The sequence below is a fragment of the Taeniopygia guttata genome, chromosome 8 (genome assembly GCF_048771995.1).
Source record: "Taeniopygia guttata chromosome 8, bTaeGut7.mat, whole genome shotgun sequence".
NCBI lineage: Eukaryota > Metazoa > Chordata > Aves > Passeriformes > Estrildidae > Taeniopygia > Taeniopygia guttata.
In genome coordinates, this window is record NC_133033.1 from 13194207 (window position 1) to 13212397 (window position 18191).

At 37.7% G+C, this 18191-nt stretch overlaps 1 protein-coding gene across 33 annotated transcripts in view; it reads left to right on the top strand.

Moving 5' to 3' along the window:
• Nucleotides 1-18191, top strand: part of ADGRL2 (adhesion G protein-coupled receptor L2) — a 385203-nt gene that overhangs the window by 331942 nt on the left and 35070 nt on the right. For all 33 annotated transcript variants that reach the window (XM_072933004.1, XM_072933007.1, XM_072933002.1 and 30 more), the window contains 4 exons: nucleotides 2465-2574; nucleotides 8182-8982; nucleotides 16747-17046; nucleotides 17593-17696. In XM_072933004.1, coding sequence (XP_072789105.1) covers nucleotides 2465-2574; nucleotides 8182-8982; nucleotides 16747-17046; nucleotides 17593-17696 — 1315 coding nt within the window. The remainder of the gene's footprint in view (nucleotides 1-2464; nucleotides 2575-8181; nucleotides 8983-16746; nucleotides 17047-17592; nucleotides 17697-18191) is intronic.

Below are 18191 nucleotides of genomic sequence, written 5' to 3' on the forward strand. Positions count from 1 at the left end.
ATTGTCAAAAGTTTTTAGAGTGTTATCATTTTCCTGTAAACACCACTCAGTGCCTGAAGTTTGACTCTGACACTTACTGTACAAAGAAAAAAACCTGCATTTTCTTCTGGATTATTATTACGCATCCTTTTGATAAAACCTAGCATGAAGTTCTTCTCAGTTTCCTGGCTGATGGCAGCAGTATGAATCTTTTGCTGGGAGAAAATGAAACTGAAGAAAATAACTCTTCACAGGGAAATTAGTCTGTCATTTTCTCACTGCTAAATATGACCTTGGATAGCTTCATTCTCAAGCAATTTCTCCCAACATGTACTCATTTTATTTTGTAACAAATAAATAATTCTCTCTTAATTGCTGCTCATTTGAGTATAAAATAAAATTTTCATACAGCTCGAAGCTGTGGAAGCCATCATACTGAAGATGCACTAGAAGAAGTCTTGTAGGAATTACTTTGGCTTTGGCATAAGGCTTTTGCTAAAGGAATGCAAATTTAAGGAAATTTGGTGCAAAATCTTACATCCCTGATTTTCTCATGATGGTTAGTATACCTGAGGTGTGGCATGTACAAACCCCTGTATTGGGGATATTGCAGAGAGGCCTGTGAGGTTTGGGGCCGCATTGCCTTCTCCTGCTTCTACAGCCTCCATCGACACCACACACACACAGAGCAGCACTCTGTCCTTCATGGCAGGGGCTGTGTGCCCATATTCCCACTTTACACACTGAGTACAGTGGTTTTCTCAGCATGCTGGGTGCCCATTTCAGCACTTCAGCCTGGGTCTGAAGCCACTGGGTGTGTCAGAGTTGTTCCACACTCTCTGGCATCCTGCTGCACTGACTGACTGAGCCATCGGGCTGGGAGTGGGGTGGCACTGTTTGTGCAAAAGCTGTGCAGGGGACCTGGCTTTGCCCTTTGAAATGGTGGCAGATGAATTCCCAGCACCCATCCCTATCCATGGTTGTGTATATACAGAAATCCCTGACTATATCCAATTAGTTCTCCAGTTATGAGGCTGAAAATGGTAGACATGAGCAACTTTAAAAAAAATTTTAAACAAAAATTTTAAAAAAGAAGAAAAAGAAAATAAGAGTTAACTGATCAACTCAGAGAGCTTTTGTCTCGGAGTTTGCTCAGCAGAGAGGCACAGCATGTCCTGACTGGCTCTGTGCTAGTTTGATTACTGTATAAAAAACGAAGTAATTTATAATAGAGTTCTTTGAATATATTTGCTCTATCTTCTATGAGGTAGCATGAAATATTCTAATACCTGTTGGTGCTGTACAGCTATGGAAGGCCACTGATACAAGGCAGATTGTTTTAGCTTGGGTTATGTGCTATTCAGGAGTATGGGAAGAAGTAGGGCAATAGGGAAGTTGATGTACAGCTGGAGTCAAAGGCTAGTCTATTACTTAAGTTCAGACTTCTGTTATTCAGTTTGCTGACAAACAAAACTAATCCCTGAGATCAGCCAAGTTCTTTCCCTTTTACTCACCAAACTCCCTGACCTTCCCTTTTTTATTTCCTCTTCCTTGTGAGTGTTTTCCTGTATTACATTTTGACTATCTCTTCAAGATTAGGTGATTGTTCACTTTTAACTTCCAAGTTAATACTTGGGGTTTTGGGTTGTTGTTTTTGTTTGTTTGTTTGTTTGTTTCAGTTTGGTTTTTTGTTTTGTTTTGTTATGGAAAAAATAATAGTAGTCTAAAATCTATTATTATTATTATTATTATTATTATTACCCTTCAAAACCATGAAGTTCAGTAGATCCTCACAATTAGAGGCATTGTAATAAAGTTCTTCTTTGTATGAAAATGCATTTTCTTTCATTGTTAAGCAAATAATTGTTATGTTTCAATCTCCTCAAAAATACATCTGAATTAATTTTCTTTACTGCTTCCTGTAGCCTAACAGAGGAAGCTTAGAGTCCACCAATTGCTCCTAAAATAATTTAAATGGAAATGATAATGTTCTTTGTCTATAATAGCTCTTCCAACCAAAATAATTTCCTTGAATCAAAAGAAGAATCTCTCTGAGATGTAAATGTGAATAGTTATTCAGCAGGATGTATGTCTCTAAAGATGGAAGGAATTATTCATTGTTGTTATTATATATTATTCAAAATAGCACATTTTTTCAATCATATTGTCTTTGCATTTTGTCTTCATTTTATTGAACAGTAGTATCAAATCAGTCTAAACTTGGTACTTGATACAGTTATCTCTGCCAATGGGAACAGTTAAGATAACATTGATTTCCAAATTTAAAAGTATAAAGCCTGAAGTAAAATATTGTCCTGAAGTCTTCTTTTGGACTTTGGCTAATTAGTATTAATTAACTTTGCTGTCTTATGGATTGAACTGCCCAAGTGTGAAGAGAGTTAGCACTGAATGTAGTCCTTTAGTATGAACTAGCAAATTAAATGTAATTTTAAATTAATTAGCTTGCTTTCTTTTCCTATTACAGGTGCAACAACCGAACACAGTGTATAGTAGTTACTGGGTCAGATGTGTTTCCTGATCCTTGTCCTGGAACATACAAATATCTAGAAGTTCAGTATGAATGTGTTCCTTACAGTAAGTATAATCTTTTTATTCTTGCTCACTTCCTCTGGCCCTCACAATTGAAGCTGGAGTGCTGTTACATGGAAAAGCAGCATATGTTTATGGCCCATGGACCCATTATGCATGCAAAGCACTTGCAGACTAGGGCCTCCAATTAGCTTCACAAAGTGTGGAAGGAAGCCATGGTGTGATGCTGGCCAAGTGTCTGTCTGTGTTCTTAAGTGTTTGGCTTTTAAGGCTACTGTTTTTCCAGAAAACAAACTCAAATTAGCTATTCAATAGGCCAGATAGAAATTTGTACTTTTGCCCGCAACCAGTTGCTGACAAATTGGCTTGGCTCACAGACTTGTAAAGCAGGAATTGACTTCAATTTTAATCATGATCTGCTTGAAAGACTACCTGCTGCTGTGGTGACTTTGGGTGCACAGCAAAACCCAGCACTGACATTCAGAGGCAAGTGACCCAGTTGGGGGACATTGTAAAAGGATTTTGTGCTTCGTTATAAATGGACGCAGATTCAGAGTGAATAATTCATTAATGAGGTACTCACACTGTGTTCTTTAAAAGCAAAGGGGAAAAGAGTGAGAAAGAAATGTTTGCTTTTAATTGAAAGATAAAATATCAGTTGTGTTCTCGAATCAGCTAGCAAAATAGAGTTTTTCACTGAAAACAAAGTAAATAGTGAAATCATGATGAGATAGAAAAATGTGAAGTTATGGCTACTTCAGCTACTTCAGTTTTGTACAATATTCTTTATAATGCCAAAGTTCAGTAGCTCTAGACATACTTCTTATTTCTTTGCAATAATTAATGCTTCTTTTTATTGACATGTATGCATGTTCATGAAAGTTCTGCAGATTCGACACTTTTAACTGGTTTTGCTTTCTTGTAAGGTCATTCTTTGCAGTGACTTCTCTCTCGTCCCGTAACTCAACAGAGAAATAGCTGGGCTTGCAATGGAATTTGAGCAGTGCGCTGATCATTCCCTTGAGTTATTATTAGGCGTGAATTTCGTGACCTGCAGTAATCCTTAACCAAAGTCGTATTTTCTGTTGGTACAGGAAACAGGCCAAGTGAGATGAAAAACACTGTGGTGACAGTATATATTGAAAAAGGAAAGAAATGAGTTCTGGCATAAGCAAAGCCATGCCAAAACTGTTCATACTGTTTCCTGCAAAATTTAGAGTTCTGAAACTGAAATACTACTCCGTACTGCTTCACCATACTGAACCTTCACTGTTGTTAGAGGCCAAGCACAGATCATCTGTTTTTTTCTTCATTTCTGCTGTGTCATTGTGAAATGGTTGCTTGCTGATTTTTTTTTCCCTGTACCATTTGTAGGTTTGGAAGCCTACTGCAAACAGTGATCCCTAGTACCATTCCTCCTGTGTGTAGTATTGGTGGCTTGTTGTAACTGTTCTTATTGTGCCACTTTTGAGGAGTGATGTCTTACCCCAGTCTAACCAAAGTTTTGTTCCACAAAGACCACTTCTGCTTTAGCACTGTTTTGATTTCCAAATTCTCAGAAAAAGGGCAGTGCATCTGATTCCAAAACCTGAGGCCAGTCAAGTGACAAGAAGTTGCGTTTCCAGTTCCAGTAGGCTAGCTCATAGAGGAAAAAATGTAATGCAAATAATGTTCAAACATGATTTCTTGTGCTGTTTTAGGAAGAGGAGTGTGGATATGTTCTACTGATTGGGTATTGCTATCTCCAGGAATCTTTTCTTTTCCAGTTTCAGAAGTATAGTGCCACAGCGCGGCCTACCCTGTACTCTAACTTGTAGTTACTTTAATTTTAAAGTGTTTATTTTTGTTTACTGTCAGTTGCATTGGCCTACCATTTGAACTCTGTAATTCTATGCCTATCGTAACTCAGGATTCTGGATACTTTCCTGTTTTTCAAAGTTCTATAAGTTTTGGAGTTTGTCAACTGCAGCTTGTACAGTGATGACACTGCCCAATTCCAGAACTGTAAGAGGCATCACCTGTCATTACCAGCAGTCATCAAAAAGATTGCCAGTTACTAAAATGAGTTTTGAAGGTTAATTTCATATCACATTGTGCTTCAGTAGCCATTTTGATTGTTGACTCTCTTTCTTCCCTGTCCCACAAAGCCTATCCTGTTATTTTTCCAAGTTTCTTTTTTTGATACCTGGTAAACTCACGTTTTCAAGTCTGAATTTTATTTCTTTATTTGTTCCAGAGCTCCTTATCTAAATTTACAGAATGACATTTGCAAATAGAATCTGTCTCAGTGTAAGAGACTACTTAGGAAGGTAGGATAAGCATTTGTCGGCCCAGGAAAGGAGGAGTTTAGTGACCACAGCACTTCTAACCAAAGTTTATATATTTAATGAATTTCATCTTCAGTTACTGCAAGACTAAAAAATTTGCAATACTCACTGTGGTAGCTTTCAGTCCATGAGAGATGACAAACAGCAATTATAATAGGTTTTGTGGTGAAAGGTGAGAGTTCTTACACACTGGAGTTGCTGTCACCCTTGTACAAAATGCAGTTTATGAGCTCCTCTATGTCTTGCTGGCCTCCAGAAATACGTAACTGCTTTGCTTATTGGAAAGTACTTCATTTTGCAATTTAATTAAGTTTGAAAGTACTTAATAAATGCTTTCTCTTTTGCATCTTAAAGTGAAAAAAACCCCCAAAAAACAGCAAAATAACTTTTCAAATACTCAGATCTCCAGCAAAAATTCCAGACAAATTTGATAGGCATTGCTTTGTCCTGAAATAATAAGAGTGCTATCAATTAAATTACAAAGAGCTTGAGAGTACTATACTTGACATTTCTCTCACTTATGATTCACGATGTATGATGGCACTTTGACTAACAGAAGCCAGCCCTTTTATAAAGTACATCAAAAGTGCCATTTTGTGTATCTCTGCATTTTTATTTTAAGCCTATTTTGGACTCAGGAATTCAATAGAAAACATTATAAAGTGTTTTATTCTCTCTCTATGTGTATTGATTGGACTTTGCAGCATTTGTTTATTTCAATAAGCCCATCTGTCCCTGAAAAATGTACAGCTGTACACCAATGCATGCAGAGCAGACATGCCAGTAATGATTTTAGTTATCCCTATCTTTTCCCCCGTCTCCTATTACTAATTCTAAGCAGGTACAGTATCAATATTGCTCTTTGGTGAGAAATAAGCAAATGCATAGAAGTTCACAAACAGAATCATCTGAAAGTCATTAATACTAATGGTGAAACCCAGGAATTCATCTCAGACTGCATCTTCTGTTTACTCAGATAAATCCAGAATTACAAATTACAGAAAAATGAGTATTTTGCCTAAAGATGTATAACAGTACAAAGGCTAGGAAAACTACTGCTCATTTTGAAAATATTGACACCCTCCAGTTCCCCTGTAAAGTTATGGAATTGTTTCCTGAAGAAATGCTAGATCAGATCAGCCAATATCATTCTCAGAATAATCATATGTAATTTTATTAAATGAAACTGAAAATCCAAAACTTTATATGAAACATGCAATGGAATTCTTCAGGATAATACTGTAATACTGAAAATGTAATAGCTGTGCAAATAGTTTTGAAACACTTCCCTGGTATCAGCAGCTACTGTTACACAGCTTGGTACATCTGTCATTTTCCAGGTCATTTTATGAAACCAAGGGAGCATACTTCAAAGGCCACAGAGTACATGAAATAGGTTTTATTGCAAATAATTATTGAAAAGCTATTTACTAGCTGGGCTTCAGCTATATATCTTTCTGTAACTTCCTTAAAACTTCCTGGGGGAAAAAATTGCTGCAGTAATATAACTTTATTAATTTGGTTCGGTTTATGTCTTCCATGTATGGTGGCAGGATGGATGTTTGTTTTAAGCACAATACTGTCCTTGCATACTAGCTTGCTGTTTCGGGCTTAATCGATTATGCTGGAGAATATCTGAATGAGCTAATTGTTAATTTTTTCTTCTCTTTTCCTCTTGCTTACTGTGCTTTAGCTTCTTTTTCTTCTGGATGTTTTTGCTTATTCCTTCTAGTCTGATTTTGCAGTTGTAGAGTCAGAAGTGACAAAAGTTCTCAAGATTAACATTCAGGAAAACAAATAAAATACAGCCTAAGGAGACCCAAAGGCTGCAAGCTGCTTTCATTACAAGAAAGAAAAGCAGGAAAATGTCTGGGGCAAAGATGGGGGAGGTTTAATAATCACATATGCAAACCTATATTATTAATATACTGAATTTTGTATTTCTAATTATCAATTAATACAATATGTATATGTGCACTTGCACATATATGATAAAGTAATATGTCACTTAAAAGCCAACTTGATTAGCATTATGCTTTTAGAAGAAGAATGTATATAGCATGTATTAGTAAAGTAATTCATTATTTATTCAGGTTCACTAAGTGAAACTACATGTCAACATATCTGTATTTCCTCCTTAATCTGCTATAATTATTGATCCATGTTCATTTGCGTAACCGTAGAATCTCTCTCCTGCTAGGTTATCCTGTTGTCTGTTTCTCTTTATCCAATATAGTGCAGTTCTTATTCTCCCTATATTTAGCGTCTGTTACTAATTTAATCTTTTAGACTAATAGTCAATTTATGTTAATCTTCTTTCTTTTTTCCTTGCACTTTTTTATTTTTCTTCCGATGCTTAAAATAGAAGTGGAGCAAAAAGGTAAATAACGTATACAGTCCAAACCCCAGCTCCTTGTTATGTGCCTTATGGATGTTAACCTCTTCCCTTCCCCTCCCCACAACACTCTTATATTATGATAATCAGCAGGATCTCATAAGTACACCTCATAAAGAAGTCGACTGTTTGCAATAAAGTGACTTGGCTGCTTAAAGTAGGTGGCGGGGTATAGTGTCTGAAGTACTTGGGCTGGAGGGAAGACTCCCTTGCTTTTTTCTCTCCCTTTCTCTTTGTCTTTCTTTCCCTCTCTTTCTCCACCCTTGGGTAAATTCTTGTTAATCAAGTGTCATCTTGCCTGGCTTCCAGAACCCTCTCCATAGCATGCCATGGTTACAGGGTTTCCTGGTCTGTTTCATTCATTGCTTTGGTTGTGTTTTGTTTTCTCTGCTCCTAATTGCTTTCTCTATATACCTGATGATTTGTTTTGTTCCTTTATTTTTAATCGAGGCACCTCCTTTTTCAGCCTCACCACTTCTTAAAGTTCTAAACAAGTCGATGTGATTTTTTTTTGGACTGAAATGACCTAGCACACTGCTGCACACCAGTTAAAAGCTCTGGAGCGTTAATGTGTACTCACTAAAAGTCTGAAACGAAAATGGAAGAGTAGCTCTACATTTTCAGCTGTCTGTGTATGCCATTGAGCCTTGGTCTGTACTAGTGAAAACACTTCCCATCCACTTTCCATACTGGTACAGCAAGAACATGGTAACTTTAAGAAAAGTGGATGATAAAGGGTGATAATTGCATTAAGTATAACATAAGGTATAATCTAGTGCCAATTAAATGGATTTTTTTTTCTTCCTGACACAGTCATTATGATTTACCTACCTTTTTTTTGGTTTTTTATTTTTGTTTTTTTTTAATTTTTATTATGAGACGGTCTTAATTTGACGTAATTCTTGTCTTACTTCTCTCTGTGACTGTTAGTTTTTGTTTGCCCTGGGACGTTGAAAGCAATTGTGGACTCACCGTATTTATATGAAGCTGAACAAAAAGCAGGTGCTTGGTGCAAAGATCCTCTCCAGGCTGCAGACAAAATATACTTCATGCCATGGACTCCGTATCGCACGGATACTTTGATAGAATATGCTTCTTTAGAGGACTTCCAGAACGGACGCCAGCAGACGACGTACAAACTCCCAAACCGAGTGGATGGTACTGGATTTGTAGTGTATGACGGTGCTGTCTTTTTCAACAAGGAAAGAACTCGCAACATAGTAAAATTTGACTTGAGGACTAGAATTAAGAGTGGAGAGGCCATAATCAATTATGCTAATTACCATGACACCTCTCCCTACCGATGGGGAGGAAAGACAGATATTGACTTGGCAGTTGATGAAAATGGCTTGTGGGTAATTTATGCAACGGAACAAAACAACGGGATGATCGTAATTAGCCAGCTGAACCCCTACACCCTGCGCTTCGAAGCCACCTGGGAAACGACCTACGACAAGCGGGCAGCATCCAATGCTTTCATGATCTGTGGTGTCCTGTACGTGGTGCGGTCGGTGTATCAGGACAACGAGAGTGAGACCGGCAGGAACGCCATCGATTACATCTACAACACCAGGTTAAGCAGAGGCGAGCACGTGGACATTCCTTTTCCCAACCAGTACCAGTACATCGCCGCAGTGGATTACAACCCCAGAGACAACCAGCTGTATGTGTGGAATAACAACTTCATTCTGCGATACTCCTTGGAGTTTGGCCCACCTGATCCTGCCCAAGGTAAGATTTTTTTTTTTTTTTCTCATTTTTCATCTCTTTGTGTTTCCATTCAGAGAAATAAGTTACAATATTTTTGGTCTTAGATTTAGCTCATGAAAGAAAGGCGAGGAAGGATTTTTTTGTCTGCATTGTGTGAAGCTGAGCAGCATTACAGCGGTGCAAGACAAATTTGCAGAACCTGTGAAGAGAAATGGAATTACTTTATTTGGTTTACAGGCTCGTGCTGGTTTTTTTTTGGTTTTTATTTTTCTTTTTTTTTTCTCTTTTGCCTTTTTTAAATGCAAGTGTGTAGCTTTTCTGTGGTTGAGAATGAGTTGGGGAATTCTTTACTTTATACCATCAGTCAGTTTGACTCCAATAGCTATACTGAGTTGGAGTTGCTTCATGCTGAGCCAGAAGCGTGTTCCCATCCGCTCGGTGTTACCTGCCTTCTGAATTGATCGCAGCACACACGCAGACCTTTTAACTTCTTGGCGCCAGCAGTGGAGAGCAATGTGTGCTGGGAGGTCCCAGAGGAGACATATGGGGTTAATGTGCAATACCAAGCATAAGTATTTTTCTGCAGCCTTATTTTCACAGTTTCTAATGTCAGGTTAGACAAGATTGTCTGACATCTTTTTAGTGGATTTCTCAGTAAGCTCCTTACAATTGCATTCCAGCTTGATAGAAGTTAGTACTACTTCTTGAAATGAAAGATACTAACTGTCAAAAGGGAAAAGAAAAATGGAGGTCTGTAGGTGTCAGAAATCCCTAAAAATGGCATGAACAGGCACAGCCACATATTAACATCTGCAGAGGAGAGTAAATACTAGGAGAAATGCTCTGTGGCAGAAGATGAATGCAGCAAAAGCTGCTTTAGCAATGAAGGTAATACTTCACTTCTTTCATCTAACTGCTATGCATGTTTAGCAGCCGTTTTTTCTACTTCAAGAAAGTAGTAATAATGGCTTCTCCACATGAAAAGTTGCTGTACTGCTTCAGCAAAGCTGATTCATGCACCGCAGTGCAAACTGCATTATGCACACAATTATAACAACACCCATATAGCTTTTCCAGGTACAAAACTGCATATGAGGCAGCAGAACAGGGTGGTTAGTGATTTCCAAAGACATGGGTGATCTGTCCAGTTTCCACAGACCTCCCTGGCAATACCTGACCAGGCTCAGGCAGTTTACAGGTGTTTGGGGAACTGGCCAGCTTTGCTCTCTGTGCATTGACCAAGTCCATTCCTCAGGGAGGCTTTGGGGCTGCTCTTAGCAGAGAGATAAACCACCTGTGTAATTAAAAAAAAAAAATTAAGCTTTCATTTTCATACATTCTCATGCATTTCACTTTTCATTCAGTTCAACTGAGACAAAGATGCATTTTAAATTCTCCAAAGCTTTAAGAGTAAGAGGACAAGATGGAGGTGTAGGCTGCTGCTGTGAATGTGAAAAAGGCTAATCTTTAAGTCACTGCATAAAAGAAAAAGTGTAAAGAAAAAGTAGGGGCAGAAAAGGCTTTGTGGAATCCTTCGTTCACTTTAGTAAACCTCCAAACGTCTCCAGGAAGACATTTCATAATGTTTTTATTATGAGAGAGTCCTCAAGATCTTAAGTTATGGTGTATGTGCTGGCCACATCCCATATGCTCTCAAAACCAGATTTGGGCATCTACCAGCACACTTTTCACTTCCTGGGTTCCTTGCTGGCATGCAAGGCAGAAGCAGAAATAGTTCATTCCAACAAGACCTAGGCAAGAATGGGTCCAGGGCACACTGCAGGGTACTTGCCTCTCCTCTGAGCTATTTGCCCATTCACCCATGAAGACAGAAAAGGAATATTTGAGTAAGTTATGAGTTGGGTTTTAAATGCATCAGTAAATATGTTTTGATTCTGGTCTTTTTAAAATATAGAAACAAGCAAAGACACTAATTTTATTTGAGCATGTGATGCATATAGTCACAGTATTTTTCCTTAGATAAAGCCAATACCCAATATTTTAATTTTGTATGGGTATGTACATTGCAGATCTAAGAATATGTTTCAGGTCATTTCCTCTTTTGCCTAAGCCAATTGCCTGTAGTTAGAAACTACTAAATGTAAGGAAAAAATACCTAACATAATTGTCCTTGAGATATACTGCTATAAAAGCAAGGAGAAATTCTTTACGGTATCTACTTCTATATTTATTTCTATTATATTTCCAGTTCCTCTTTGTTTCAGCATTGTTTCTGTGTAAATTGCAGCTCAGTCCCTCGACTATTATATAAAGGATCTACATGTGTAATACACATTTGGATTTTTTATCTCATATGGAATTTTAAGCATGCTCGACGAACAGCATTTTCATGTTTCTTTTATTTTAATTTGGTCTGGGTCTTTTGTGGTCAACTCAGATTTCTTAATCATCTACTCAACAACATAGGAGTTACGATAAAATTGTGTAAGTCACCTAACACAAGAACGTTCTTTTAGTGTCCTTTGCAACAGTACTGTAATATCAAGTATTTAATGGTGTCACAAGGTCAGTTATCTCAAAATTGGAAGTCATGGCCCTTTCTTTTCAAATGGTTAACTTGGGACTATTGTGGAAAACTCAGTAATCTGTGGTCCCTCCATTGCCAAGTGAGAAATAATGATAGATAAGACACACACTGATTTTAGTTTGTTCCCTATATATCTGTCTTGGCTATTAGTTTTTGTCTACACCACAATGTCCAGTTCCCAAGAGCTTCAAAAACACCGGTCTTTCTTCCTAAATGAAAGATGAACTTGTCATACTTGAGTTGCACTTTGCCTTCAAATTTGCTCCCAGAGCCAAAACTTGGGCTCATCCATGTCCTGAAACTCATGGCTTTGTTTTCTCTATTTTCTCTTTCATTTTTAAATCTCCGTGTTGGCACCTCTGAAATACTGCAATTAACCTAATGTTGACCTTGCTCTTGCTGCAAACCTACAATATTTTCTCTTCTTGAGACTTTCCCAGTATCCTTATTTTCTTAGTCTTCAGTAGAAACTCTTCAGATTTCTAAAAGTATAGTTGCTGGAGGCAGACTACTACTACTACTACTACTCAGATAGTGGGGTCTGCTGCCCTTAGCACTCCTCCCTTAACTCTATTATTTTTATGTTATTTTCTTCCTGCTTCTCTCAGAAATTATAGTACACAGATGCATCATAGAATGATGGAAGGATCATTAAGTCCAACCATAAAGCTCACCCTGCTGAGTCCACCGCTGAACCATGTCCCTAAGCTCCAAGTCTGCACATCTGATGCTGAGCAAATGCCCCAGCTGCATTTGCAAGGGCTCCTTCTGTTTCTGCAGTGCTGGTGTTTGCCAAGGTGGTGCATTTGCAAGGTGTCTGCCCAGACAATGCTACGTGTAAAACATTCAGCCTGCAGCTGTGCGTCTCTGGTGTAGATGTAGAAATGGTTTTCAGAGCTACAGCTGTCAAGTACCACTCAGATGTTGCAGAAGAGCATGTTTTCTAAGATTAAGGGCAAAAAGCATTTAAAAATGAAATCAAATATATCAGGCCTTGCAAAAAGACGCTGAAAAATTTGAGACAAACCAGAGTTTTTATATCCTTGGTAAAATTTAGTGGATACATCCAGTTACATTCTTTCTACAGGAGGTACCAAGGGTCCAAATGAATCCTTGGTGAAACAGAATTTTTAAAGGAATTCTAAGTTAAAAAACTAGGAAGAATGAGGGAATTTTCTCTCTAAAAAGTGAGTATGAGCATTACATTGTAAGGTTTCCTTGGTAACAAAAAGAAGATAAATCCTTTTGTTCTGTGTTAGTGCATTAGGGAGAGATTTCATCTACACTCATCCCAATTTGTGCTAACTGTTCAAACTGTAGTTGTCTCCCCTTTTGTGCCATGATACCCATCATTAAGTATTATTGGATCACTGCAGGAAGAGATGGATGTTGTGAGTATGGACAGAACATAAACTCACAGACAAGCATCACCAAGGGCTTGAGGTAATAGGAAACTAGTGCAACACCAAGAATCTACAAGAAAGTCATGCAGCAAATTAAGAAAATTGGGTCTGTACTAGTAAATCAAATCTGATAGACTATAGATGAATGAAAAAGTGGTTGTACAAGTAAAGACAATATAATGAGGACCAGATAACATATTTCTTAACCACAGGTATTTTGCTATTTTTTTTTTTTTGTCACGTGTGTTATAATTTTCTAGGTATAAATTTATAAATGCTGTATAAACATTTCTCTTTCATTTGAGTGGGATTTGGCAGGGTCAGTAGAGTACTGACTAACATAATAGCTGGAGTCACCTATACGTAATTAGTTGACTCTTAGTACCTACCCTGATATTAACTGAAGCACAAAAACAGGTACAGAGAAGTAATAAGCAGAAGGCAGGAAAATTGTGATTTGCACAGGTTTCTGATCGTTGTTGCTTTTACAAAGCAGCTCCATGTATGACACCTTTTGAGAATAAAGGTGGGCGCATAGATTTTCATGTGTCAAAATAAATTGAAATACCTGGCCTATAAAAATATACATTTAACTTAAAAAGTCCATGCGGCTGATTTCTCAAATGATCTGGATGCCAGAGGGGAGAATTAAACCATTTTCAAAAGTGGCCCATCATTTGGGCATTACAATTAACACAATTGTAAATCTAAGGTTAGAGTTGTGTTTTGGGTGGGGATATTTTTGATTTGGCTTGATTTAGTTGGTTTTTTTTTTTTTGCCTGCCTAGAATAGAAACCTGTTGGCAAGGAATACTAGATTGCTTGTGTGCTTTCTCTAAATCTGTTCTTCACTGATAGTTGGGGAAAGAAAGTTACTATTCCCCTGCTGTCCTACAGCAATTGTGTTAAGTTTTTTATAGACATCACACTGCTAAGCAGGTGTTAAGTTTTACTCCAGTGGTGTCTTCATTTTTAGTAACAGATAGGATACATAACTGTTCAAATCATCTGTTTGGAACTGCATGAAAAAAATGTAAATTAATTACGCCTCAATTTGAGTCTTTGGATTTACTGCTTATTGCTCTTTTCTCTTATTTTCTTAATTTTAATGTCTTCAGCTGATAATAAGAAGAACCTATTCTTAATAAAAAAAGAAGGCAGAAAATTTGGTTTTCTCCTCAGCATATCAAGCCTAGTGAAAAAGTCAAAATAGAATCTCACATTGTAAAATAGCTTTTTTGGAGTTGGATAAAAACTACATAGCTTCACCCCTGCTGCTTAGAACAATAGGTTAATAACCTTGACATGGAATTTGTTCTTTTTCTCTGTTGCAGCCTATTAATCATCACTGCCATTATCTTGTATTGGCAAAGTGCTCTGCAAGGCAGAGCTCGCAGATGCCACCGCCCTCAGCTCTTGGAACAGGACACATCAGGTGGTGGCAGCTGTCATGTGTCTTCATGCAGCTCAGGAGAATGGCTGAGCAGATTAAGTTCCACAGGTCATAAAAGACAAAATGACCTGCCTTCTAAAAGCTAGATATATTCCTTGAAGTGATGTGTTCACTTGTTTCTTAATTTTCAACCATCTTCTTTCCCAGACTTCCTGTACTGTCTGAAGTTTCCTGGTGTATTCTTAAATATGATGACTTCTTTTTTAAAATTTGATTGAAGAGATAAGCTCTTAAAAGTTATCTGCAATGTTTTTCATTTTTTTTGTGAGAGGTAGTTTAAAGTCTTTCTCTTACAATGTCAGATTACTTATATAGATATATATTTCTATGTAGTACTACCATGCTATGCAGGTCATCTTTTAATCATATACATTGAAATTTATTTTAATGGATAGCATGAAAATTGTACTAATTAAAGTTGTATAGTGACAGCAGAATTATTTTAGCTCAGGGTGCAACACCAAATATGTTCTGAAAATTGTTACCTCACCACTGAACTTCAAAGTGTTTTATGAATTCTGACACTGATATTTTGCTTCTGAGACACAACTGTCCTAAACATTACAGGGTTTGAGCAGTAATTGCAATAATGCTAATAGCCATTTTGATGTTTAAATATGTATTAATTAGCAGAGTGTATTAGGAGATGGATCGTAATAATTGGTTGTCCCCTGCATCATCCTCCATCCCCACGAGCTCCCTGTTCCCAGGCCCTGATTCAGCAGGCCTTGCCTGACACTTGTGCAAGTGATTGCAAGTGCTTTTGACAAATGTTAATTGGGAAGCACTAGAAAGCTGGATGCATTGTAATCAAAAGCAAATTAAAGCAGTTTCACAAGATGTCAGGCAAGCTCTTGCAGAACAGATCTGAGGGTTTCAATAGTCACTGGCTACACCAGTAGTTCAGCACAATTCCACAGGCTGTGTTCAAGCAGCCAAGAATGAGGCTGAAGAGGAGACAGTCTCTGCAGAAGTTTGTGAGCAGGACAGGGATGATAGGCACATCTTTGCCTTTAGTCTTGAAAAAACAGATCATGATGATCAAAACTGCACCCTAAATTCATGTGCAAATAAAAAAAACAAATTAATATTCTAAACCTCTAATATAAGTGAAACATAATTGAAAAAGGGTTTTGAGAAAATTGTAATTTGCCAAATGGCTGAAATTTAATATTATGCAAAACACTAATTTACAAAACAACTGCTGAATAAAGTGAGACCTCATTTTGGTTTTATTTTATTTATGATTTAATTTAGAGAAGCTGCATTGTAAGTCAAGAGTGCAACAGCCTAGCAGAACAAGAAAAAAAGAGAAAGAAAAAAGCCAAAAATATTTTTTGTGAGTTTATTTGTTCTCAGCTCAAGCCTCTATATTTTTCTGTGCCTGTAAAGCATTTTGAACACTAATGAATATTTTGAAATAATGATAACTGTGTCAGTTGTTTTGCTCACTTGCATTGTTTCTCAATATACACGTGAAGGTGTTGCACAGCCATTCCAGACTCCACTAGCATTAATTTATATTATCTCTCCAAGGCCTGAAAACCCTGGCATGGCTCGGGCTGCACCTCAGCAGCTCCAGCCATGAGTTCCTGCCGTGGGTCAGTGGCAGGAGCAGCTGCACACAGCAGAAGGGATTTGGCCTAAGCCTGTCCTGGTGTTTCGTAGAAGATGAAAACTTGGTCCTTGCCACTGGCTTGTATGAATTGTGTCTTCCTACCTGCTCTATCAAGAAAGGGTGTTACAGCCCCAAATGTTCAAAGAGGGGAACACGAGTACCTGCTGGGTGCTGCCTCTGCTTGGAGCTGATCGGGCGTGCAGCTCTCTCAGGCAGCATGAGCTGGGTAGGAAGATGTTATCATAATTATTGCCCTGGAAGGTGTGTGCTAGGTGACTTGAAGTTTTGGGCTCTTTTTTCCAAAAATGGTCTCGTTAGTTACAGCCTGCTGCCTTTGTTGTTAAAGCTGAACTACATTGTTCACGGCACACTGATTCAAATGATTTTATCTATTGAGTTGTTCCTGCTGCAAATGTGATTAAGTAATCTTTAATTGCTTTGAGCATGTTTGTTATGTACTGATAATTCCCTAGTACGCCTTTCAGCTTTTAGAAATGTAACTATCAATTTTTATTACAGAAGAGATTATTTGGAGAATGTGCTGAAACATCATAACAGTATGAGCTGGGAGTAAAAAAAGAAAAAAAAAAAAGTCAAAGTTATATCTTAAGCATCCAGAATAGCAATAAGTGTAATATTAAGATAAAGGAAAGGAGACGCCAGAGAATCCTTGAAAGATACATAAATAGCTTTTAAATAACTTTTTTTATATATAATTCTGAAGTAATTTATTTTATTATTACTCTGATTTTTCCCTGTGCAGTGCCTACCACAGCAGTGACAATAACTTCTTCAGCAGAGCTTTACAAAACCACAGTGTCAACCACTAGCACTACATCACAGAGAGGTCCCATAAGCACAACATCAGCTGGAGGAACAAAGGAAGGAAGCAGAGGACCCAAACCACCACCACCACCCATTTCCACAACCAAAATTCCTCCCGTGACAAGTTTTTTCCCTTTGCCAGAGAGATTCTGTGAACCGACTGAGGCCAGGGGGATTAGCTGGCCTCAAACACAAAGAGGAATGATGGTTGAACGCCCTTGCCCCAAAGGAACACGAGGTATTGCCTTTAAAAATATTTCTTGATGTCAAGCAGACATTTCAAAAGCAATATGCAGCTCTCTCATGATGAATATATTTTAATCTCAGGCTGTCTGTCCCATGATTTTTTTGTTACCCAGAGAGTGCAGTATCTACAGACAGTGGTCAAGTTATAATCTGCAATCGTCATTTGAGCGTAGCCACAGAATTACCTTGCGCTTGCACTTGTGTGAATCCAGGTCAAATTTTAGGACATTGCTTGAGGACAGTCGTGAAATATGCTTACAGCTGCCTTTCTCATTATGAACTCCCCTCTGGATGAGCTCCAGGAAAAATCAAGGGCTTTTTGTTTGTTTGCAGAAAACGTCTGGTACTTTTCACTGACTTTTTTTTATTGCTCTTTGTAATCTACACTGTTTCCTTACATTTTTGTCAATTATTGTCAAGTACTACCATTAGCAGCATTCAGAATTGAATGTTGTTTAGGAGCACAGTGTAGCCAATTTCCTGAATGCATGCAGAAAAATGGTTTCCATTTCACTGTAGTTTTCTACATCTGTTGTAGGAACTGCCTCGTATCTCTGCGTGGTCTTAACGGGAATGTGGAACCCCAAAGGCCCTGATCTTAGCAACTGTACCTCACACTGGGTAAATCAGCTGGCTCAGAAGGTTGGTTGAAACCTTTTCATCTAGTGTACACTGGTGATTAAGGATTTTGACTCTGAGCATTAATATTTCAGTTTGTTGAAGTTGTCTTTATCACTCTTTGTTCATTAAAAGTAGGGGTTATGTGTACTCCATGTGCAAAGTACTGGCCAACAGTTAGGTTCTTATTTGTGTCTTAGTATGCCCTCTCTAATTCTTATGTTGAATTTGTGATTACATGTTCTCATCACAATTTAAAACAAAGTAGCTTTTCTTGTTTTCAAATACCAAAAGCAATGTTTGCTTAAAAAATCAAATACTATACAACACACAGCAAAACCTCTGCTATACAGCAAGGGTTTTTTTGTTCACTAAAAATTACACTGTAATAAATGGATTTTTTGTCTGAGTGCATTGATAACAGTATGATTAGACCACAGAACCACCTTCTGTGTTTTCCTTCCCTACTGAGATTTACAAAGTTTATGAAAACTGGATAATTTGTTGTCAGTACAAGGC